The following is a 22,466-nucleotide window of genomic DNA, read 5'->3' as shown; positions in this document are numbered from 1 at the left end:
TAAAAAGCCATCATACCCGTCGAACTTAAAATAAAATAAAAAACCCTAGCGCAAAAAAAAAAACCTGATGAAAAAGAAAAAACCAGAGCGCAAAAAAATAATCCATCTTCACCCATGGAGGGCTCCGCGAGCTACGCAGGGCGGGGGAAGGCTTATAAAGCCTTGCCCCGCCCTGCAATTAGGCTAAGAACACTCTGATTGGTGGGTTTAAGCCAATCTGTCATGCCCGTTACCAGTAATTCCTGTCTCTTCCGGGTTGACGGAGTTTAGCCACACCCCCTCTCTGACGCGGTCTCATCACGCTACATAATGCGACCGCACCAGACACAAGACGCTGGATTAATGAACGGCGTACCGCGGAACTTAACCGGCTGAAATTCTCTCTCTACAACTTACCTGTGTACCGAATCGGACTGAAACTCGTCTAACCGCCTTCTCCTCTCCTCGACCACGGCTTGTATCTGACTCCTCTCGTCCTGTCTCCCCAAAGAACCTCCCTGGAAGGGAACTCTGGAACCAAACTTCAACCTCAGGAAGCTAAGTTATTCGTTCCCTCTGTTATACGAACTTTTCCTCTCAAAGACTCCTGAGCACTCATCCTTAGGTCTGCTCTCAAGTCCTCCAATCAATTTTGCTGTAACCTGCCCACTAAACTTTCAGGCTCCAGCTGATAACGTATCCTGCTAGCTTAAAACCTTATTCAATTCACTGTTGTTTAAATCTTCATTATAGCTTCATTCAATTAACTTAGTTCTTGCAAAAGCAAATATACTTGATTGCACTAAGGAAGCCGCTTACCAATATTGAAGTATTTAAAGATACAGTACCTATATTCTCCTTCAACCGAAATAATTAAAGATACAGTAACTGTATTTCTTATATTGAATTGCCAGTTCCTATATTACTCTCTATAAATCTAATTCTACATCTAAATCCAAGAAATCTGCAGTTGGGCTCCATCTCAATCTATGTAAACGTGACACATTCAGAGTGCTCTTTGTCATTTTACACAGCGTGGGAAAGTTCTTTGGAATTTTCCCACGCTGTGTAAAATGACACAGAGCACTGTTATTGGATGGCTTGAAAACCATCCAATCACAGTGCTCTGTGTAATTTCTAACAAGCGTAGTGACAATCACTACTCCCGTCGGAGCTGTATTAAACATTTCCTCTTAACATATTAATAAGCTTTTTCTCTTTAACTGCCTATTTTATGGCATATTATTTATTACGTGATCAAAAGTAGCAATATTACATACTTTAACAAGAGACTGAAACATGGAAACAGAATGAGGGCGCAGAGATTCAATACAAAGCTTTAGGCAATATACAAAATAATGGAAGCTTTCACGTCTTCTTTTTTAGGTCATCCAGTCTTTTTGACAGGTCTTCAAAGTCAATATCTTCGTATGGCGAGGGATTAGTTGCAGGCGGGTCAGCTGGTGCGGATGGCAATTTTGGCAATGGCATATGATTATATCTATCTCTGACGTCCCTTTGTTGCCACTTATCTTGTGAGTTAGAATCCCCACCTGAAATGACAATATGTCAGTGAAAGTGTAGAGTGCAAGCATGCTTACAGACAAATCAGCTGGAGCTCTTACTGAGCTCTGCCCAGTCCTGCCAGCCTTTGCTTGGCACATTACTCTACCAATAAGGTAGTGTACAAGATATTGGTCGGTGGTTAGTACTTCTGCTTCCAGGACCAAATGTTCTTTCGACAAAGAAATTGCACCTTTCCAGCTGTGATTAAACGTCTTGCACATAATTCTGCTTGGCCTGAAGTGTTAAACATTGGCTAACCCTAATCACCAACATAGGTCCCATTATCTCAGTGGCCATCCATGTGACACTATATGTGTGTGCATGACAGAATGAATCGTTTTCTGTAGCTTCATATAGTCCTCTCTACATTCAGTCATATTTAATATTGTGGTTGCATTGTTGGGCTGTAATTACATTTCAATCCTTACATACTAATCTCATGTTGAATAGCTGGACCTGGAACTGGTGAGAGGCCCTGAGCTACCAAGCAGATCAGAAAGCACTTTGACCCATTTGTGTCAATGATGTCTACTTAACCTTTAGTCTGAGCATCATGGTTAATGACTGATGTCCGTTCACTTGTGGAGAAATATGATCGTTCACGTATATTTGAGATCATTGAAATAGACTCAGCATTAATTTATTTTAAAACAGTTCAGCACAATTCCATATTACTATCCTCAAGACCTTTAATTTATATATACTGTAGAAAGGCTATGCTTTGAATTCTTACCTGCGGGCACCTGTCTCTTTTTTTCTATATACCAAATTGTTTTTGTAATTTTTTCATTAAAACAGACTAGTAAAACTACATTCGGACAACTGCCATATATAAAGGCAGACTGCCACATAAAAAGGTACAGAGGTTGCATTTCATTGTGTCAATGTGCATTTTTTTTTTTACTTCCTGCTCCAGTTAGTACCGTTTGCTGGTTGTTGTATATTTGCCAGGTTTTGGCCTCCCATCTTCCCAAATCTGCACGAATTGGGCTAACAAGCAGAGCCCTGTTGCAGGTGATGGAGAACCAACAATAAGGATCCTGTTAAAGTGGTTAAATTGTGCATATTGATGCAATTGTACTGTACCACGAGCACCTAAGTAAAATACAGTAATTTGCATAAAATGCCCTGAAGTTGTGCAAATTTACAAAAAAGTTAATAATTATGTAAATAATAATTACTTTTATTTATTTGGTTAAAAAATTGTTTATTCTTTAAAGGGACACTATAGGCACCCAGTTGGGGCCACCTTCAGGGTTTGGAGCACTGGAACCATAATACAATTATTGTCTACATGCAATATTTAATTCAGTGTGAGAATGAATGGAATAGGAGGTAAATGTATTATTAAAAGTTTTAAACACATGAATGCAACAAACATACTTTATTTTTCTTTACAAACTAAAGTAAAGTGGTTTTCTATATTTTTTCCACGGATACTGTAAAACATTCTATTTTTTGAATTTTTTCTTAAATGCATTTCACACTGAGCTACTAGTACTCACCATAATCCGGTTTGGGATATAACCTAGGTTCCCCAACTAAGCCAGGAGGAGGTTTAGCCTGAAAGGAAAGAAGGTGGCAACAATAATGTGATCACAGCTGGGACAAAGAAGTCTGAATATCTGTGTGTGTCTATCCAAATACTCCAGCAGGCTTGGATAAACTAACTTACCATATCATAAGCTGGGGGGTTGTCTGGAATAGACGGTGGTATATGAGGTCTTGGAGGTGGCTGCAGAAAGGCACACTGTTCATAGACTCCTACAGGATCATCCAGTTCCTAGAGAAAAGGCAAACAATTGCATTAAAAAAAAAAAAATCAAAGATCTATTTAGCCAACACCTGTCCCTCTGGGGCCCGTTTATCCTTCAGACATGATCTATTTAATATAGGCCTTCTCTTCTGTCCTGAGCCCTTCTCCCATGGTTTGAAAAGGAGCGATTGATATACATTTGACAGACTCACTGAGTTTTGGGGATATGGACATCCAAAGCCACCATTGCCAGGTCCTCCTGTCTTTTTATCATGGTTATCTTCAGGGGGAACCTCAGCCTGTAAAAAAAATAATATTAAAAAAGTTGAGATTAGTTTTTTCTTTTCATTAGCTTCTTTTTATTTTCTATCTCTCTATCAAGTCTAAAGCAATATAATAAAGTCCCTTTATGTTGCAGAAGCTGGATGCCTGCACATGACAATCAGCAAGACAATCATGTTTATGCAGGAACTGAGGAATTGACGAGGGAAGAAGTTTTTAAATTCTGCTGTTTTGGGGGGCGTGTCTAACTTCCGGCACGGACGGTCGCATGGAGTAGGAGCTCCGCACACACCCGGGCCAGAATACCTATTTAAATAGCTGCATTCCCGAATCCACACCCTGCTACCGGAGGGGGAGACTACGAGGACTACTAGACAGCCATGTCACCGTCAAAACAAACTAAATTAACGGACACGGTCCGCCAAAACAAAAAAGACCGGCAGAAACAGGCCCAAGATGGCGCCGATAGCAGGGCGCAGTCCCCTGTGCATGATGACAACGAGCCGCCCGCATCACTTCCATCGGACGATGGCCAAGTGACTAAAGAGCACCTAAGAGCAATGCTCATGGACCTGAGAACTACATTAAAGGAAGATTTCACGTCTATTATATCTGGTATTCACCAAGAATTGGCGGAATTGGGAGACCGTACGGACCAGATCAAACGCCGGACGGAGGATCTAAACTCTGCCCACAACACCATGGCGGACAAATTACGAAAACTGGAAGACGACAACATTAAACTCTGGCACAAAATGGCGGACATGGAGGACCGCTCCCGCCGGAATAATGCGAGATTTCGGGGAGTGGCGGAGTCGGTGAGTGCAGATCAAATCCCTTCATATATTACAGCCCTGTGCTCTAAACTAGTGCCCGACCTAACCGCTGATATGTGGGAACTGGACAGGGCCCATCGAACGCCCAAACCACCCAGATTCGCCACAGAGGTGCCGCGAGATATTCTGGTCCGTTTTCACTATTTCAGGGCCAAAGAAGCGCTCCTAAAGGCAGCCAGGTCCGCCCCGAAACTACCTGAACCATACGATAAGATATCGATATATGCCGACCTATCAGCCCTAACTATGGCCAGAAGAAAGGAGTTCTCTTCGGTGACCAAAACTCTGCGGAACCACGGGCAAGCCTACAGATGGGGTTTCCCCACGAAGCTCCTCATATGGCGAAACAACAAACTTCACGTTATGGATGACCCGGCAGGTGGCTTGGCAACGTTGAAGAACTGGGGCCTTTGGAACGCGCAGGGAGATGTCTCTATTCCCCCAGAAAAGGCGGCCGCCACGAGTAATATCCGGCCAGAGTGGCAGATGGTAGGCCCCTCACCTCGCTAAAAGGCAGAGAGGGACATTGGCCTTCTGAATTTATCCAGCAACGCAATATAATAGGCTACAAGATATATTCTCAACTGAACGCTCTGCTGCAATTGGGACATTACCTGCTCCACAAGGACTGACGTCTATAGAAACCCTGCTTTCCTCAAGACTCTCCCAGAACGCTGGTGACTGGTGCCGACGGTCGACGACGTGGTATTAGTATGACAATATGCCAATGTAAATAGTTAACATGGGAACAAAAAAAAAAAAAAAAAAAAAAGAAAAATTACCCATAAATAAGAGTCAAAAAAACAAAAAAACAAAAAAAAAAACAACAAAAAAAACAAAAAAAAAACAAAACAAAAAAAACGCATGGTAATATACCCAACTTCGATGTTCGCGATTTGACAAATGGTTTATATGGTGGCCAAAGCTTACTATAAGTGTGTCTCTTCCCACCCCCCAGAATACCCTCCACGCGTTGATAGAGGACCCCAATTTATGTTATTATCTGTTAATATTACCTGGTAAAGGGATGACCTTACCCAGCACATAGCTTAAATTTCCGGTAGGAGTGGTATCTATCTCTCCTGAATTTGTTGATGTATATTTGTTGTGGGGGGGGATGACTGATGTATATACTTCCACCGTGGTAAATAATGTGAAACGTTGACCATGACCGTCACTGACTCCCTTGGGTTTTGGGGGGGGTGCTGGCGCTGACCAGGGAGGAATGGCGTCGCCCCTCCTCCCATGCCATGGGGGAATACAGTTAGGGAGAGAAGCTGTGGAGCCCAAAAACTGGCGGGGCGCCTAAACGGCGGCTCTGTAGCTCGGCGCAATCCAAGCAATTTTTGGATATCATATTGGCAGCCTGTAATTGTTGGGAGGCTAGTGTCCATACTCAAAATCCCTTCCAATAGATGGAACTAAACATTGGGATGCGATTCTTTAAAAACAAAGAAATATTATTTTGGCCCGGACGCGGACCCGCTCCGCACGAACCCCCACGGGTGCTTCAATGGACCTGGAGCGTATAGGCTCCCCATTGTACCCCATGTTCTACTCTCAAGTTCGAGAGATGTTGTACATACTTACTTTATCTGTATTTTGGTTTACCCCTGTTATCTTCCTACCCCATCCCTTGCCGGCAGCAATCCCCTATATTCATCTAAAACACCGCACGAAACAAAGTCACATTATGGTACCCGTATTAACACTATTTTTCTCAAGGGCCCTGAAAATTAACATTCCCAGACCATCTCCAGCGGGCTCTATAGCACGCATAACTCTATTACTCAATGTCGTGCCACTTTAAATGCTTATCTATGAATGTGAACGGCCTGAATAGCCCTTTTAAACGCAGTTCTGCAATTAGAGAAATTCACAAATCCAACGCAGCCATAGTATGTCTACAGGAGACTCATATGTGCCAGAAAAACCCCCCTAGCCTAATATCCTCAAAATACCCCCAAGTCTTCCATGCCCTCTCACCTACTAAAACGAGAGGGGTAGCCATCCTGTTCCATGCGGATTGGGTTTTCCAACTTACTAAGATGTACAAAGACGAGTTAGGGAGATTACTAATTGTGGTTGGTTCACTGAATGGTATGCAACTCACAATCGCATCCATATATGCGCCCAATAACTCTCAAACCTCTTTTATTAAACGAGCACTGACGAAAATAACCAAACTCCGTGAGGGGCATATCATTATTGGAGGTGACTTCAACTGTACGATGAACCCCGACTTAGACATAAAACGTACCGAAGGGAAGCTTCCACTACAGCAAGCTACCACATTGAGCCACACCTTTAGCTCACTTCTCCATACGAACGATCTTTACGATACATGGCGCACCCTATACCCAACAGATAGGAATTATACCTATTTCTCGCAGGTACACCACACCTACTCCCGTATAGACATGTGTCTGGTGGACAAAAGCTCCATAGTAAATATTGTAGAAGTGGAGATAGGAGACAGGACCTGGTCTGACCATGCTCCAGTAATCACCACATTCAGGGCCATGTACCCGGCACGAGGCCGGAGTGCGTGGCGTCTGAACGAATCCCTTTTAGACAATGTAGACACGGCTACCAAATTGGGCGCAACTATTGAGGCATTCTATGACGACCATCGGCACGACCCCTCACATATCGCCACTAAATGGGTGGCCCTTAAAGCCGTACTGCGTGGTCTCCTAATCCAGATAGGGTCGATAAACAAAAGGAAGGTGCGCAACAAAGTAGAGGACCTAACGGCACAACTTCAATCTTTAGATAGCGACAATAAAATAAGGCCTACCAAAATCTTATCCCGAAAAATCACGAACATAAGAAAAGAGCTACATGCAGTCTCGTTACTAAATATGGAACGACAGCTCCGTAAGCTGAAACTCACCTACTATATACAAGGGAACAAGGCAGGCAAACTACTTGCACGACGCCTTAAAACCCAATACACGCAATCCAAACTCCCTTACATGACATCGACCGCAGGGACAAAAATATTTAACCCGCAGGAAATAGTAAATTAATTGGCATCCTTTTATGATAGGCTATATAATCTCCAACAGGACACCAGTTTACACCACCCAACTGAGTCAGACGTAAAAACCTTCCTACAGGAAGCGGACTTACCACGTCTCAATGCCCATCAATGCTCCCTGCTGACGGCTAAGTTTACAGAGGAGGAAGTGCGAAACGCAATACGCAAACTCCCCAAACACAAAGCACCAGGCCCAGATGGGTTCTCCAACTACTTTTACACCACATTCGAGACACAACTAACACCGCACTTGACAGAACTCTTTAACTTCTTTGCAGAAACAGGGTCCATACCGGAGGAGATGTTGCTAGCCCACATTGTTACACTCCCCAAACCGGGCAAGCCACCCACTGAATGCGCTAATCTGAGGCCCATCTCGCTATTAAACGCAGATACAAAACTATATGCCAAACTCTTAGCTATGCGATTACAACCTGTTTTGTTAGATTTAGTTTCCAAAGAACAGGCAGGATTCGTCCCAACTAGACAGCCAGGGGATAATACCCGCCACTTCTTAAACCTAATCTCATGGGCCCAATCTACTCACCAGAGGGGTATACTGCTGGCCTTAGACGCAGAAAAAGCGTTTGATCGCATAAATTGGACATACATGAGGGCGGTGTTGGTAAATATGGGTATCCCGCTATCATTTTTAAAGAGCATTATGGTCCTATACTCCAAACCTGCGGCCAAAATATTCAACTCAGGGTTTCTGTCACGACCCTTTCAAATCACGAATGGTACCAGGCAGGGGTGCCCGCTGTCTCCTCTAATATTTATCCTATGCATGGAACCCCTGATTAGACACATCAAATTAGACCAGAAGATCATTGGCCTGAACACCCCGATAGGGATCCAAAAGATAGCCCTCTTTGCGGACGATGTTCTTTTATTTTTAACACAACCAGAAACCACCATTCCAAAACTACTAGCACTACTGGAGAAATACGGGAGGATGTCATACTATAAAAATAATGCCAAAAAAACACAAGCACTAGCGATAGGGCTCGCTTCCCCCATACTTGCCCGCATAAAATTGCAATACCCCTTCGACTGGAGGAAAACCTCCCTCTCATATCTGGGCATTAAGCTGCCAGTATCACACTCGGCGATAATAAGAGAAAACCACACCCCGCTTATGCACAAGCTAGAAAAACAAACTAAGGAATGGGAAGGGAAAGAAATATCCTGGCTGGGACGGATCCACACCGTCAAAATGATGACGCTGCCACACATACTATATCTTTTTCGCACCCTACCAATCTCCATCCCGAACCCTATTTTAAAGAAATTTCAGGCCATAATTAACGCACACATTTGGAAGCGTAAACCCCCAAGGATAGAACAGAGATCACTATGGCGACCCTTTACAAAAGGCGGGTTGGGAGTACCAAATATCAAATTATATTACAAAGCCTCATTAATGGCTCAGGGACTTACGGTTCTTGAACGATCATCTCCTCCGGTATGGCTCGCAATGGAAAATGCGTGCATGACCTCAGGCTCCCTCCCATTGGCTTTATGGACGGGGGCGACTCTCCCCTCACGTAGCTCAGTGCTACCAACCACTGAAACACTGCTCCAGATGTGGAAGCAGACTACCCCGCTATTTTTGCAAGGTAATGATATGCTCCTTGCAGCACCGCTTCAGGCATTAACTGCCCGAACGACCAACCTGCAGATTGAACCCTGGCTACGTCAGGGAATTCACCATGTACGCTCATTACTGACCACTACAGGTATCAAACCATTCCCGGATATAGCTAGGGAGTACCAGCTACCGACAGGGGAGCTGTTCCCCTACTTGAGAATTAGGAACATTGTACAAGAACGCAAGCTCAGATTCCAAGATATTAACCTCTTACCTCCATTTCTTCACAAGTGTATGGGGAAACTACCAAAAGTAAAAGCACTGTCTCTATGCTATACCACACTCTCACTCCAAGATATAGCGTCTAAACTCTCATATATGCTAAAATGGGAATTGGACGTGGGGATGCAGTTCCCAGTAACCGCTTGGTATCAGGCTCAAAAAAAGACAAAACAGGCATCCCACAGTCTTTCCCAGTGGGAAGCATTCTGTAAACTAACTATGCGTTGGTATTTGGTCCCGTCCAGGCTAGCCCACATCTATCCGGGGTCGAACAACTTATGCTGGAGATGTCTCACGCAAATAGGGACCCTTTACCATATCTTTTGGACGTGCCCCAAGATCGTTGTAGTATGGCAGACCTTAGCGCAATTCCTGAATAACAAAATGGGGATCTCGGTCCCAATGAGACCAGAATGTTTTTTACTACATATTTTCCCATACCCCCTTCCTGCAGACGAGATTTACATATTGATCCATTGCCTTATGGCGACCAAAACCGCTATAGCCCATAGATGGAAGGCCGAGCCAGCGCCCACAATGAATGAAATCCTTGATAGAATAGAGTCAGCGCACACCTACGAAACTATGGCAAGCCGACTAAACGGCAACCAACACAAACATGAGATAAGATGGCACAGATGGGTGGAATATAAGAAGGAGGAATAATAGCGTGATAAAAAAAAAAAAAAAAAAAGGGAAACCTCGACTCTTCTAAGATAATATAGGAGGCCTACAGCTACCTTGCCCGAGTTACACCAACTGCTGCCCCCCTTACCTACACTTTCCATTACCCCAAAAATTAACTTTGTTTTAATGCCAGAGGGATAGTGTCACTAAATAGTACCAGGGTACACAAATTGTTGGTCCCTGCTTCAAACCCAGACGGACAAGAGACCGCAACTGCCTGTTAATAACTGATTTATGTACAAGTGTTTGGTTATGTACATATGGCTGTTGGGACCTATGTAACCTATGTGATATGTGATGTATGGTGTATTATGTACTATTGTCCCCCCCCTCATGTTTTCCCCCTTTCTCTTCTGTACCCCTTCCTTCTATATACACACTTTCGTGTGACCAAAAATAAAATACATTGAAAAAAAAAAATTCTGCTGTTTTGGACGGATTGGACAGAAAACTGGATTATTGGTTCCTTCAACCTTTTAATTGAAGGTGCAGTTTTTGCACCGAGTTTTGCATATCCCTTGCCAATTTCTTACAAATTCCGCTTTAGTGCATAAAATCCTAAATTAATTACTGAAAATTTCCACCGATCTGCGAGTCTAGCAAGACATTGATCAGGTTCATTGGTACCTGTATCATCAGATGCCATAAATAGTCACTACATGCCTGGAACAGCAAAGGATCCTGGGATGAAGGAAGATGGACCCAGCGCAGCTGGATGGTATCACATGTCAAGGTAATGTGAAACTCTTCTCTTAAATCTTTAATAGGAGTGTGAATTTACAAATTGCACAAAAGTAAAAAGGTGGAAACATGGGTTTGGCGGATCTAACTTGCATCACTGCTTTGAAAACACATACAAAACCGTCTCACTGAGAGTGAATAAGCCCTAGAGATACTGAACCACGTTAAAAACAGGAGCTACGGCTGCTCTATGTGTTCTATGATGTATTTCCTCTCTCAACCTTGAAAACTGAAACGTTTATAAAGAATTATAAAGAACCCACAGCAGCTGCTTGGCATTCCATAGAAACAGCATCAGTCCATTCAAGTGATACAATTACCTGAATTCATAAGGGTTGATGAGAGTTATTTATACATAGCCCGATATGTTGACGTTTTCAGTGTCTGTTGGTATTGTACCCTCTTATCAAACTGTACATACTCTGGTTAAGCTTCTCCTATTTTATTTCCCACTATGTATTGTCCAGAGGTAAATGCTAACTCTATTCGTGCGCTGTAATGATGAATCACAAATTAATCTTGTTTAATATATTTTAAGGAACATTTCAGGCACCATAACCACTACAGAACATTGTAGAAGTTATAGCGCAGGGAGTTCCCTGGAGCCCCTCCATTGTAAGAAGTCAAACCATTATAGAACAGTCCACAGCGCACTGCTTCCTGGCACTACTATCATCTCAGGGGAGTCAGGAAAGCAATGCAGGGCTTATCTCACTGGCTGAGAGGTTTAGATGATCGTAATACACAGAAAAATAGAATAAAACCTTGTTTTTGATATTAACCCACAGTTATACTGGGTTGTTAATATCAAGTCGAGGGCTTGAGGTCTGGGGTGAGAGAGTCATTGTGGGAGTGATTAGATTGCTCATAGGGAGCAGCTAAAAGGGAAAACAAAATAAACAAGAGTTTTGGAACTGGCGCTCAGTGAACAGAAATATCCAAAATGGCACAGCAAGTGGGACGGCATAATCGGATACAGCAGGTCCAGGCAGAACATTTCCATTAAATAAATGGGGGTCTACCTTCTGGCCACCGGTAATATAGAACATCCCAGCAGAAATGATGAGTTTGTCTCAGACTCAGGTCATTTAATGTCCGCTGTCACTCACCAAAGCAGTAAGATCAGGCTCAAACTGCACGTTGTACTGTTTGGCAATCTCAATCAGATACTTCTCCACTAATATCCTTGGTGGAGCTGCTGTATTCAGCTTCTTCATCAGCTGCGGGAAGAAAGCAGGTTTTAAGAATGAGAACCATATCACTGTGCAAGGACCCGAACAGCCGGGGTCCAAATAACAACCAGCCTAGGGACCTGACTGCAGTTAGAACAAAGCAAAAGGAAGTAAAGAACGCAAACTAGGCATGTCTATTCACTAAGCCCTTTGGTTGTTAAAATCGGATTGTTCCAACCCGAACTTAACCAATTTGACAATTCAAATAGAACATTTTGCTTATTTTAACAGATTCACAATACCATTCAGCTGTCATGTGCATATCTGTTAAAATCAGCCAAATCTGTGTATATGTTTGGCATGTCAGCTATTTGCAACCAAATTCCTATCACTTCTAACACTGTCATTCTAAAGCTACTTAAACACCTTACTACTACTTATCCTTATTATGTTACACCCAACTCTAAATCCCTCACCCTGACCCTAGCTTTACCATGGCCGTGTCTTTGTTTTTCTTACAGAAGGATTATTCTGCTGCCATTCAATTTCCCTTTGATTGAGCTATTTTCAAATAAATCTTACTGCAGCAATAAAACCCATTTCAAAACCGACTATTCAGCTCAATGTGCTTTCAAGTAAGTGAATAGAGTGTAAATGGTTCTATATTCATTTATCTAAATATATAACATACAATTTAGTTCTTAGGTTTAGTTCTGAACAACTGAGCCAGAAGATCACCTAATAGGACCACCCTAACTCGATATTGGGTAACCACCTAGAACAATGTATTTTATATGCCAGAGAAATGCTCTGCTGAATGTGAGTGCGATAACCTGAATGAAAATGCTCTGCTGAATGTGAGTGCGATAACCTGAATTAAAATGCTCTGCTGAATGTGAGTGTGATAACCTGAATGAAAATGTTCTGCTGAATGTGAGTGCGATAACCTGAATGAAAATGCTCTGCTGAATGTGAGTGTGATAACCTGAATGAAAATGTTCTGCTGAATGTGAGTGCGATAACATTAATGAAAATATTCTGCTGAATGTGAGTGCGATAACCTGAATGAAAATGTTCTGCTGAATGTGAGTGTGATAACCTGAATGAAAATGTTCTGCTGAATGTGAGTGCGATAACCTTAATGAAAATATTCTGCTGAATGTGAGTGCGATAACCTTAATGAAAATGTTCTGCTGAATGTGAGTGCGATAACCTTAATGAAAATGTTCTGCTGAATGTGAGTGCAATAACCTTAATGAAAATGTTCTGCTGAATGTGAGTGCGATAACCTGAATGAAAATGCTCTGCTGAATGTGAGTGCGATAACCTGAATGAAAATGTTCTGCTGAATGTGAGTGCGATAACCTTAATGAAAATGTTCTGCTGAATGTGAGTGCGATAACCTGAATGAAAATGCTCTGCTGAATGTGAGTGCGATAACCTGAATGAAAATGTTCTGCTGAATGTGAGTGCGATAACCTGAATGAAAATGTTCTGCTGAATGTGAGTGCGATAACCTTAATGAAAATGTTCTGCAGAATGTGAGTGCGATAACCTTAATGAAAATGTTCTGCTGAATGTGAGTGCAATAACCTTAATGAAAATGTTCTGCTGAATGTGAGTGCGATAACCTTAATGAAAATGTTCTGCAGAAATTAATGTGAGTGCGATAACCTTAATGAAAATGTTCTGCAGAAAGTATGAGAAACTCAATGAAAATGTTCTGCAGAAAGTGTGATAATCTTCATTGTGTCTTTAAATATTTGTTTTATATAGCCCCAAGTTTACATATTGTCTGACCTGCACCCGTTTAAAGTACAGATATTTCATTTAAGGTCTTGATATCCCTACTCATTAGTGTCAATGAAAGAGCAAACTGTGCTACAAATATTACACAGAAACTGCTAAAAACAAATCTTGGATTTTGTGTCTTATTCCAAGCGATAATTATTAAATGGTCCTCTAAGCATGATATCAAACAGTGTATACTCACTCGCTCGCTGACGGTTTTAATTTCATTTGTTCTGCACAGATTGCCATATTCTTTGCTGTATTTGTTAGACAGCTGACTTGCCACCTGCAAAAATAGTAACATTGTCACATTGCATCAGATCCTTGTCACAAACTGTATGTCTGACTGTGACCCTCTTCACTGAGGGTGTGGTGTCTGGCCTAAAGAAGGAGAAAAAGAAATCGAAATAGCGTGTAGTCCCACATTTACTGATGCATGATGTGAGCTATAGTCCCACATTTACTGATGCATGATGTGAGCTATAGTCCCACATTTACTGATGCATGATGTGAGCTGTAGTCCCACACTTACTGATGCATGATGTGAGCTGTAGTCCCACATTTACTGATGCATGATGTGAGCTATAGTCCCACATTTACTGATGCATGATGAGAGCTGTAGTCCCACATTTACTGATGCATGATGAGAGCTGTAGTCCCACATTTACTGATGCATGATGTGAGCTGTAGTCCCACATTTACTGATGCATGATGTCATTTGAAGCTTACCAACAGTTGAGGGATTAATAATGGAAAGCCTATACATACACAGAATAAATATACTGACGCCCCAGACCCTTAGAGTCCAGCCGTGCACACACACATACCCAATACAAAGCTTACAGGTAGCTTACAGGTGTCTCCTTTACTCACCGTCTTTAGCTCAGTTACTTCCATGAGACGTGGGGCGGCCCAGATCAGAGAGGAGATAGCTTCTGACAGGCCAGGGTCCACTTGTCTGTACAGATAAAACTCATTATATCAAAACTCCTGGCCAATAAAATCACATAGTCACAGAAGAAACACAGGCCATTAGTATTCTATAAATGGATATTAAGTAAATGCTCCAAACAGCTAAAGCACTTGAGCTCGCTGAAATACTTTATGTGTGAAGAGTGTATACTTTTTTTTTTCACTTTACAGAATGTCCAGATTTCGGAAGAAATTGTCAGACAACTGGTCCTTTTATTTCAGTGGAACTAAACTCAAGACACAGCAATTGCCCAGAGCACCTGCCTTGCAAAGACTTCTCACTGAGCTCCATTGGGAGTCTGTGATTGGACAAACACAGAAAGTCTCGGCGGGGTTAGAAAGGGAGGGCTTGCAAAGGCGAGGATCACATGCATGAAAAAACCCACCTATGCCCTTTCAGAAGGCAGCTGTAAATTAATCATAATATACAACAGATGAATATATACTTAATTACAAATATGCTGTGCAGATGTAAATGGACATTTCAAGACCATAATTTACACTCCTTGCACAGGCTTTGGTACAATGGAAACCTCCAACCCTGACTCTTTAAACATAATTGCAATTTGCAGAACTCACACAGGTAGAAGCCTGCCCAACTGGCCCTAGACGTCAGAGGATGAAGCTATATTTTATCCTGTTCCCAGTACTTGTTTGGGGTGTACACTCCATCTCCCCATACATATTCAGTGAGAGATTCAAAGTATCAGCTGCACACATGTCCACCCACTCTGTGAAAGTTCATTGTACAGCTCCATTCACAAAACTATGTCCAAAGGCTAGTAGAAGCCACAGTTTAGCTACTATCAACATGTTGAACATGCCCACTCATCAAATCTAAATCATGAACTGCTAGCATGAGCTGAACTACATATCTTTTAATCCACTGCTGGACAAGAGTGTAGGGTTAAAGGACCACTCTAGTGCCAGGAAAACATACTCGTTTTCCTGGCACTAGAGTGCCCTAAGGGTGCACCCACCCTCAGGGCCCCCCTCCCGCCGGGCTCTGGAAAGGGGAAAGTGTTTAAAACTTACCTTTTTCCAGCGGTGGGCGGAGAGCTCTCCTCCTCCGATCCTCCTCTTCTCCTCCCCGTCGGCTGAATGCGCACGCGCGGCACGAGCTGCGCGCGCATTCAGCCGGTCACATAGGAAAGCATTCATAATGCTTTCCTATGGACGCTTGCGTGCTCTCACTGTGAAAATCACAGTGAGAATCACGCAAGCGCCTCTAGCGGCTGTCAATGAGTCAGCCACTAGAGGAAATAGGGGAAGGCTTAACCCATTCACAAACATAGCAGTTTCTCTGAAACTGCTATGTTTATGAAAAAATGGGTTAACCCTAGAAGGACCTGGCACCCAGACCACTTCATTAAGCTGAAGTGGTCTGGGTGCCTAGAGTGGTCCTTTAAGTTCACATCTCATAGACAAGAAGGAGAGGCTCCTAATAGGTTGAGTCACTTTCTTATGAAGCTGCCTCCCAGGTACTTTTTATCTTTTAAATAATGTATTGACAGTACATGTCATTTCCATTCTTGATTGGCTCTTTATAAATAATAATTTTAAATACTCATTTTAGATTCTGTGACGAACTGGACCTTGTCGCGGGTTCTTGGAGGGTCATACTTGCCAGCCTCTTGCCCTGTGACTATGGCCCCTGTAATGAATTTTGGGTTAAAGACTCTGGTTGTGCCTCTTGGACTTCTAACAGGAACAAATCGAACTTTCGAAGCGGCACTTCGAACTCCTGAACTCCCAAAGCCATTCGACCACGTGGTGGTGGCCATCTTGTTCACATGGACCAAAACCGCGAATAGACTTCAGGGGGATTTAGCTGCGAATGCCCTGGAACTATTTTCGGCATGAAAACCTTGCGGTTCCCAGTCGGTTCCCCAGCGGCACTTAGCCGCGATTCTATGGAACAACGCATTCTGAATCATACTGCTTTTGGGCAAAAGTATGAAGCAAGCTGTTTGTGGTCCCTTTCTTAAAATAAACCAGCTTTACACCCTCTACCATCACTGTATTTCTATTGGGTGTTGTATGGGCCATTTGGGGCATTCTTACTTCATACACTGAATTAGACCAAATCGTGCAAGGAGCAGGTCACAGAACATCTCTAGAATCTCCATGGCCTCCACAAGGTTATCTTCTTGAATAATGTGCTCTACACGGATCCGTGCTCGATCAAACTTCTTAGAGGACAAGTAATCTGCAATCTCCTTCCTGGCTTTCTGTGCGATCTCAGCTAGGGGCACACACAAACACACAACATTTGAAAAGGGTTCACAAACCACAGAGACACAGCACTCTTTAGATAAATTATATAATGTGGACTTAGCCATGATCTAGAATGTGCTCACTTTTCTTCTTCTCAAGCAGCTTCAGCCGGTTCATGGCCAGTCTTAGATTGATCTTTAGTCGATCCGCTTTAAACCCAGACCCCAGCATCGTGACTCTTCCTGTGGACATAAGCAAAAAGCAATTTGTAGCTGTAAATAAACACATTTTATGGAAAGACTAAAATACTGTTCATTCTGTTACTGCTATAAAGGCTGAAGCAGGACATTCATGGGACCTTCCATAACCAACGATTAACATATCACACAAACACAGCCAAGGTTAAGATCACTGGGAGTCTGATGTCCGACCAACTCCAAGAGTGGACTCCCTGTGCGAACAACTCCAATAGAGGACTCCCTGTCTCACTAACTCCAAGACAGCATTCCCTGTCTCACTAACTCCAAGACAGCATTCCCTGTCTCACTAACTCCAAGACAGCATTCCCTTCCAACTAACTCCAAGACAGCATTCCCTGTCCAACTAACTCCAAGACAGCATTCCCTGTCCAACTAACTCCAAGAGACGACTCCCTATCTTTGAATTAGAGTCCCAAAATAATATGCTGTGGCAGATATGAACAATTCCTTTAACCCCTTAAGGACACATGACATGTGTGACATGTCATAATTCCCTTTTATTCCAGAAGTTTGGTCCTTAACCCCTTAAGGACCAAACTTCTGGAATAAAAGGTAATCATGACATGTCACACATGTCATTGGTCTTTAAGGGGTTAAACATTTTTTTAGCCATTTGGCTAGATGCAAACAGAGTTGTTGATGATCTACCATGCAAATATTACATACGTATTTTTCCTTCTTAGACTGATACTTTATTGCTCCACGCCTATCCCCAAATTCAGATTTAATTCCAGGTAACTCAAACTCTACACTCTCTCAATTCATTTCTGAAAGGTTAATAGAACCTAATACCATTCCATAGGAGATGTCCTCTTCCTATATTACACATAAAAGTTGACAATAGTAGAACACATTCGCTCCACTGAGAAATAAAATGCACATTCCTTTCTCACTACACGACTTCCTATGTGATTTGATGGCTGGCAGTTTTAGTGCAATATTTTCTTTGATAACAGAGAATAAGCTTTTATTTGGATCATGGGAAAACGATTGAACATAACTTTCCTATAATTCTCTTTTTGAGGAAACAAAATTCTAAGTCTGTGATCTCAATCATCTTTGTCCAAAGTAGGTCAGATTTTTATTGATTCTTCAGACGGTACGGATTATGGCTGCTGGGGACAGACCCATTTTTTATTCTATTGTTCCAAAATTACATAACAGAAAATGGTGACTTATAGCACTATAACCACTGCACTGAGCTGAAGGCGATTAAAGAGCCTGTTTAACAAGCACTGTATTATTCATTATTGGTATTCGTTTTGTTGTTATTGTACATTTCCTAGTTTCTATCACATATTTTCCCATATTTATCTTAGATAATTGGTTAGTTATGTCCATTGTGGGTGATGCACAGCTAATAATAATATGTTAGTCTGCCATATAAGAATGCTGATGGGTAGGTTTGTTTATTATTACTACCAGAAGTCTCCGTACAGTCCTCACGGCTCACTAGGGGAAAAAGGCGGACACTTGGAACTGGAAAGACTGGTCTTTGACTTCCAAGCCAATAGTCGGATCAGCTGACAAGACGGAAAGTTCTGTGCAATTAATGTTTACATTAATGACTGCAGAGAGAACCTCAGATAGGGAGCAACCTATTCACTGTGTGCCTACAATCTGTACAGGACAAGCTATAAACTATACAGTGTGAGCCTAAGGGTAGAATAGAGAAAGCTATTAACTATACAATGTGAGCCTATGGGCAGTATAGAGCAAGCTATAAGCTATACAGTGTGTGCCTATAGGCAGTATAGAGCAAGCTATACAGTGTGTGCCTATAGGCAGTATAGAGCAAGCTATGCAGTGTGTGTCTGTAGGCAGTATAGAGCAAGCTATACAGTGTGTGCCTATAGGCAGTATAGAGCAAGCTATACAGTGTGTGCCTATAGGCAGTATAGAGCAAGCTATACAGTGTGTGCCTATAGGCAGTATAGAGCAAGCTATGCAGTGTGTGCCTGTAGGCAGTATAGAGCAAGCTATACAGTGTGTGCCTATAGGCAGTATAGAGCAAGCTATACAGTGTGTGCCTATAGGCAGTATAGAGCAAGCTATACAGTGTGTGCCTATGGGTAGAATAGAGAAAGCTATTAACTATACAATGTGAGCCTATAGGCAGTATAGAGCAAGCTATACAGTGTGTGCCTATAGGCAGTATAGAGCAAGCTATACAGTGTGTGCCTATAGGCATGAGAGAGATATAGACTGGACAGACAAATCACAGAAACTTTACAGTGTTAACTTGTCCCTCTGTGTCTTAGTATTTAACCCATTTGATGCTACAGAGTGACTATGTTCAATCTACTGTATTCCAGGAAATTGAACACTGCCAGCTCTATTAATTAACCAGTGAATTGTGGTGAACTGAAAGCAGAATTGAAAACTCAGCGTAAAATACACAAGCGATGACTATAGTTGAGATTTTTTTCCAAATCAGCCATGCTGGCCTACATTTTAAAATTATGTTTTAAATGGACTACAATTTTTTTTAAACTCTATTTAGTAAATAAAACCATGAGTCATTGTCTAAGGAACGATATACACACACAATTCCGATGTGATTTGGTTTACAGCCACAATCTCGTTCCTAGGTGTTTGTTTTAATCACAGTTTTTATTAAATCAGGTTTGTACATAACAGGAAGTGTCCGTCATATATCTATTGTGTAATTAGATCTAACCCTCACATGACCGCCATTCCAACTTACAGACTGGCACTCTGGACCACCACAAATGTTTTGGGATCTATTGACAAACCCAGTTACTGGGACTTGGCAAGGGGATAGTATATTTTGTATCCAAAACAACCAAACTGAAACAAATTTGCTAGTTTCCTAAAAAGTTAACTTCTCCCCTATTCTCAGTTTCTGAATAATCCCCTTTTGAACACAATAATACAGAGTTTGTGATAAAAACATGGTTGGTTTTCTTTACAAGATCATCATATCGTATCAGGATTATTCACTGAACTGTGAATTCTAAGGAATAAATCCAGTAATTTAGTCTAAAGTCAAAATATCTGGAATGAAAAATATCAAGTCAGTTGTTTCCAGATCAGCTATTGTGGCAAAAAATTGTCATTTCCTGGTGGATAACCAATATTATTAACATTTAAAAAATGAAAATATCAATAGCATGCCAGCTGATAGGACTTACCTGAGTTGGATGCTCACCTACCCTGTCTGTAGTAGGAAGAGGCAGAAATGAGGATAAAACACCTGGTTCGTACTGAGCTGTCTGACCTGCTACATGGGTTGCATTGCCTGCCACCAAATAGGAAATAGAAGCAGTTGTATGCAAACATCAAAACAGGGAGTGGTGTCATGTGATAGGGATGACCTCACAGTATCGTATGAATACCTGATCTAGGTGTTCTTTCCTTACCCCGTGCTCCTCACTCGTAGCCATTTCTACAATTTAAGTGGTGTCTGTAAGCCGGGATTGCATAACTGTGGTGTTCCTCTTTTTCGAGAAAGCCCCTCTTTTCTAAGCATCTCTCCATGACTCATCCTGTTCTGACTTGCTCACCGTCTTCTCCAAAGGGTTTCTTCCCTAAATCAGCAAATTGCTATGAATTTAAACAACAAAAAAAAAGCAAAATTAAGGCAAAAAGTAAGGATTTAGGGAAAAAAACAAATACTCAGCTCTAGTCACTACTTTGCAATTTTAACCTGAATTTATCGGTTCATTATATTTCTGCGTATGCTCATTAAACTTTTAGGAGTTCTGATTATGTGGAATGTATTCGTGTATGTTAGAGCCTCACCACAATAAAACTTCACGTAATGTGTAGCCAAAGAAAATGTGTAGATATTATGAGAACATAGAATGTTTGTTCTACAAAACTTAGTAACTGATTAATATAAGACGTAATCAATAAGCCATAAAAATGATCATTAATGCCCTTCCCACCAGTCATGCGCGAGCCATGTCCGGTAAAGCAAACACATCCACCTTTCTTTGTTAGATATTGTATTCTGTATGTCTCTTATCCAAAGGAAATATACCAGTGAACTCCATGGGGTTTTATTTCTATTGCTTTTTGTGCGTCAAGAAAGATCACAAGATTGCAAGATATAACACAATCTGTAATTATTTACCATCTGTTCCAGAGACATGGTTTGCTTATTATCTATGAAAAACGTGTCTGTGTGCACTACACATACAAAAATAGACATTTTAACTTACTGTAAATTCTTACTTCCTTAGTATTAGCATCAGTACACCTGGGTTTTTGCCCTATGCTGTACAGGTGACCGAAGAGCATTTAATTAGTCACTTACATTGTTCTTACCAATTAATCCAGGTTAGCACTGAGTTATCTGCAACTAGTGGTCCACTCTGAGGATGTCAACGTGACACAGGTAAAAGGAGCTGAAATGAGGACAATTAAATAAATGTTTAGTTGATCCTAATCCGTTCCTAATTTTAATAATTTGCAAAATGTAGACAGCTGGAAACTGCAATAATCTCAATTCTATTAAAGACAGGAGGCGAATATTTGCTTTCCTCATTCATATTAAATGAGTGGGAGGCAGTTTGTACGATACAAAGTTGGTGATGACCGCCTATGGCTCTGGGACATAAACATGACACCTGTGCTATAGCTCCTATCTATGTCATCTGTGCAAGACGTCAGCAGGATAAACGAGTCTCGAGCTGCAGATTGCAAAGTCTAGCTTTACTATGTGACAATAGGACTGCCAAATCCACCATCTTTTCCTGGACACATATAATGTCAAACAGATTGATAGGGAACACTTAAAACGAGCTGCTCTGCAGTATGTCGACTTCAAATGCAACCAAAAAATGAAAACAAGTCATTAATCAATGACAAATCCTGCAGCATAAAGGTTCTACATACTTTACATATTGGGGGAAAAAAATTAAAATATACAGGGCAGAAAAGAAAGCATTCAGGGTTATTCTCTAAATTTAAATCTAAATGGCAAAATTCAGTCCAAAATAGCTGATCTGGAAGATATGTCCAACTCCATTATAGGCAGTCCATGGTCATTTTGTGAATGTTGCCATTCACAGTTCCTCAGTGAATACACCCCACAGTTGTCTCTGTACTTACTCGAACGACACACTGCTCCAGACTGAATGAGCGTGTCGCGCACATCGTTCGGGCAGTCCAGCCTCTGAGTTCCTTCAGTCCTCCTGATGCTCTAAAGCAGTGTAATAGTATAGTGCGTTATATCGTTCCCTGATTTTTCTTGTTTTTCAATTTTAGCTTGTTTTACTGACTATTCTGATTTTTGTAATGCTGACTTGGCTAGTTGGATCGTA

At 41.7% G+C, this 22,466-nt stretch overlaps 1 protein-coding gene across 1 annotated transcript; it reads right to left on the bottom strand.

Annotated features, from left to right (window-relative positions):
* Positions 1-1,189: 1,189 nt before the first annotated feature.
* On the bottom strand, positions 1,190-20,468 carry LOC134578434 (IST1 homolog). Its single transcript, XM_063437437.1, has 10 exons — positions 20,331-20,468; positions 17,059-17,157; positions 16,763-16,943; positions 14,600-14,684; positions 13,929-14,012; positions 11,873-11,983; positions 3,514-3,600; positions 3,221-3,328; positions 3,051-3,108; positions 1,190-1,532 (listed from the first exon to the last, which is right to left on the bottom strand). The coding sequence occupies exons 2-10, from the start codon at positions 17,144-17,146 to the stop codon at positions 1,348-1,350; spliced, it is 987 nt and encodes a 328-aa protein (XP_063293507.1). The 5' UTR covers positions 17,147-17,157; positions 20,331-20,468; the 3' UTR covers positions 1,190-1,347.
* Positions 20,469-22,466: the final 1,998 nt, after the last annotated feature.

The sequence above is a fragment of the Pelobates fuscus genome, chromosome 12, assembly GCF_036172605.1.
Source record: "Pelobates fuscus isolate aPelFus1 chromosome 12, aPelFus1.pri, whole genome shotgun sequence".
In the NCBI taxonomy this organism is placed as follows: Eukaryota; Metazoa; Chordata; class Amphibia; order Anura; family Pelobatidae; genus Pelobates; species Pelobates fuscus.
Note: the sequence above shows the minus strand (reverse complement) of the source record. Positions and strands in the feature narration are given on the sequence as shown.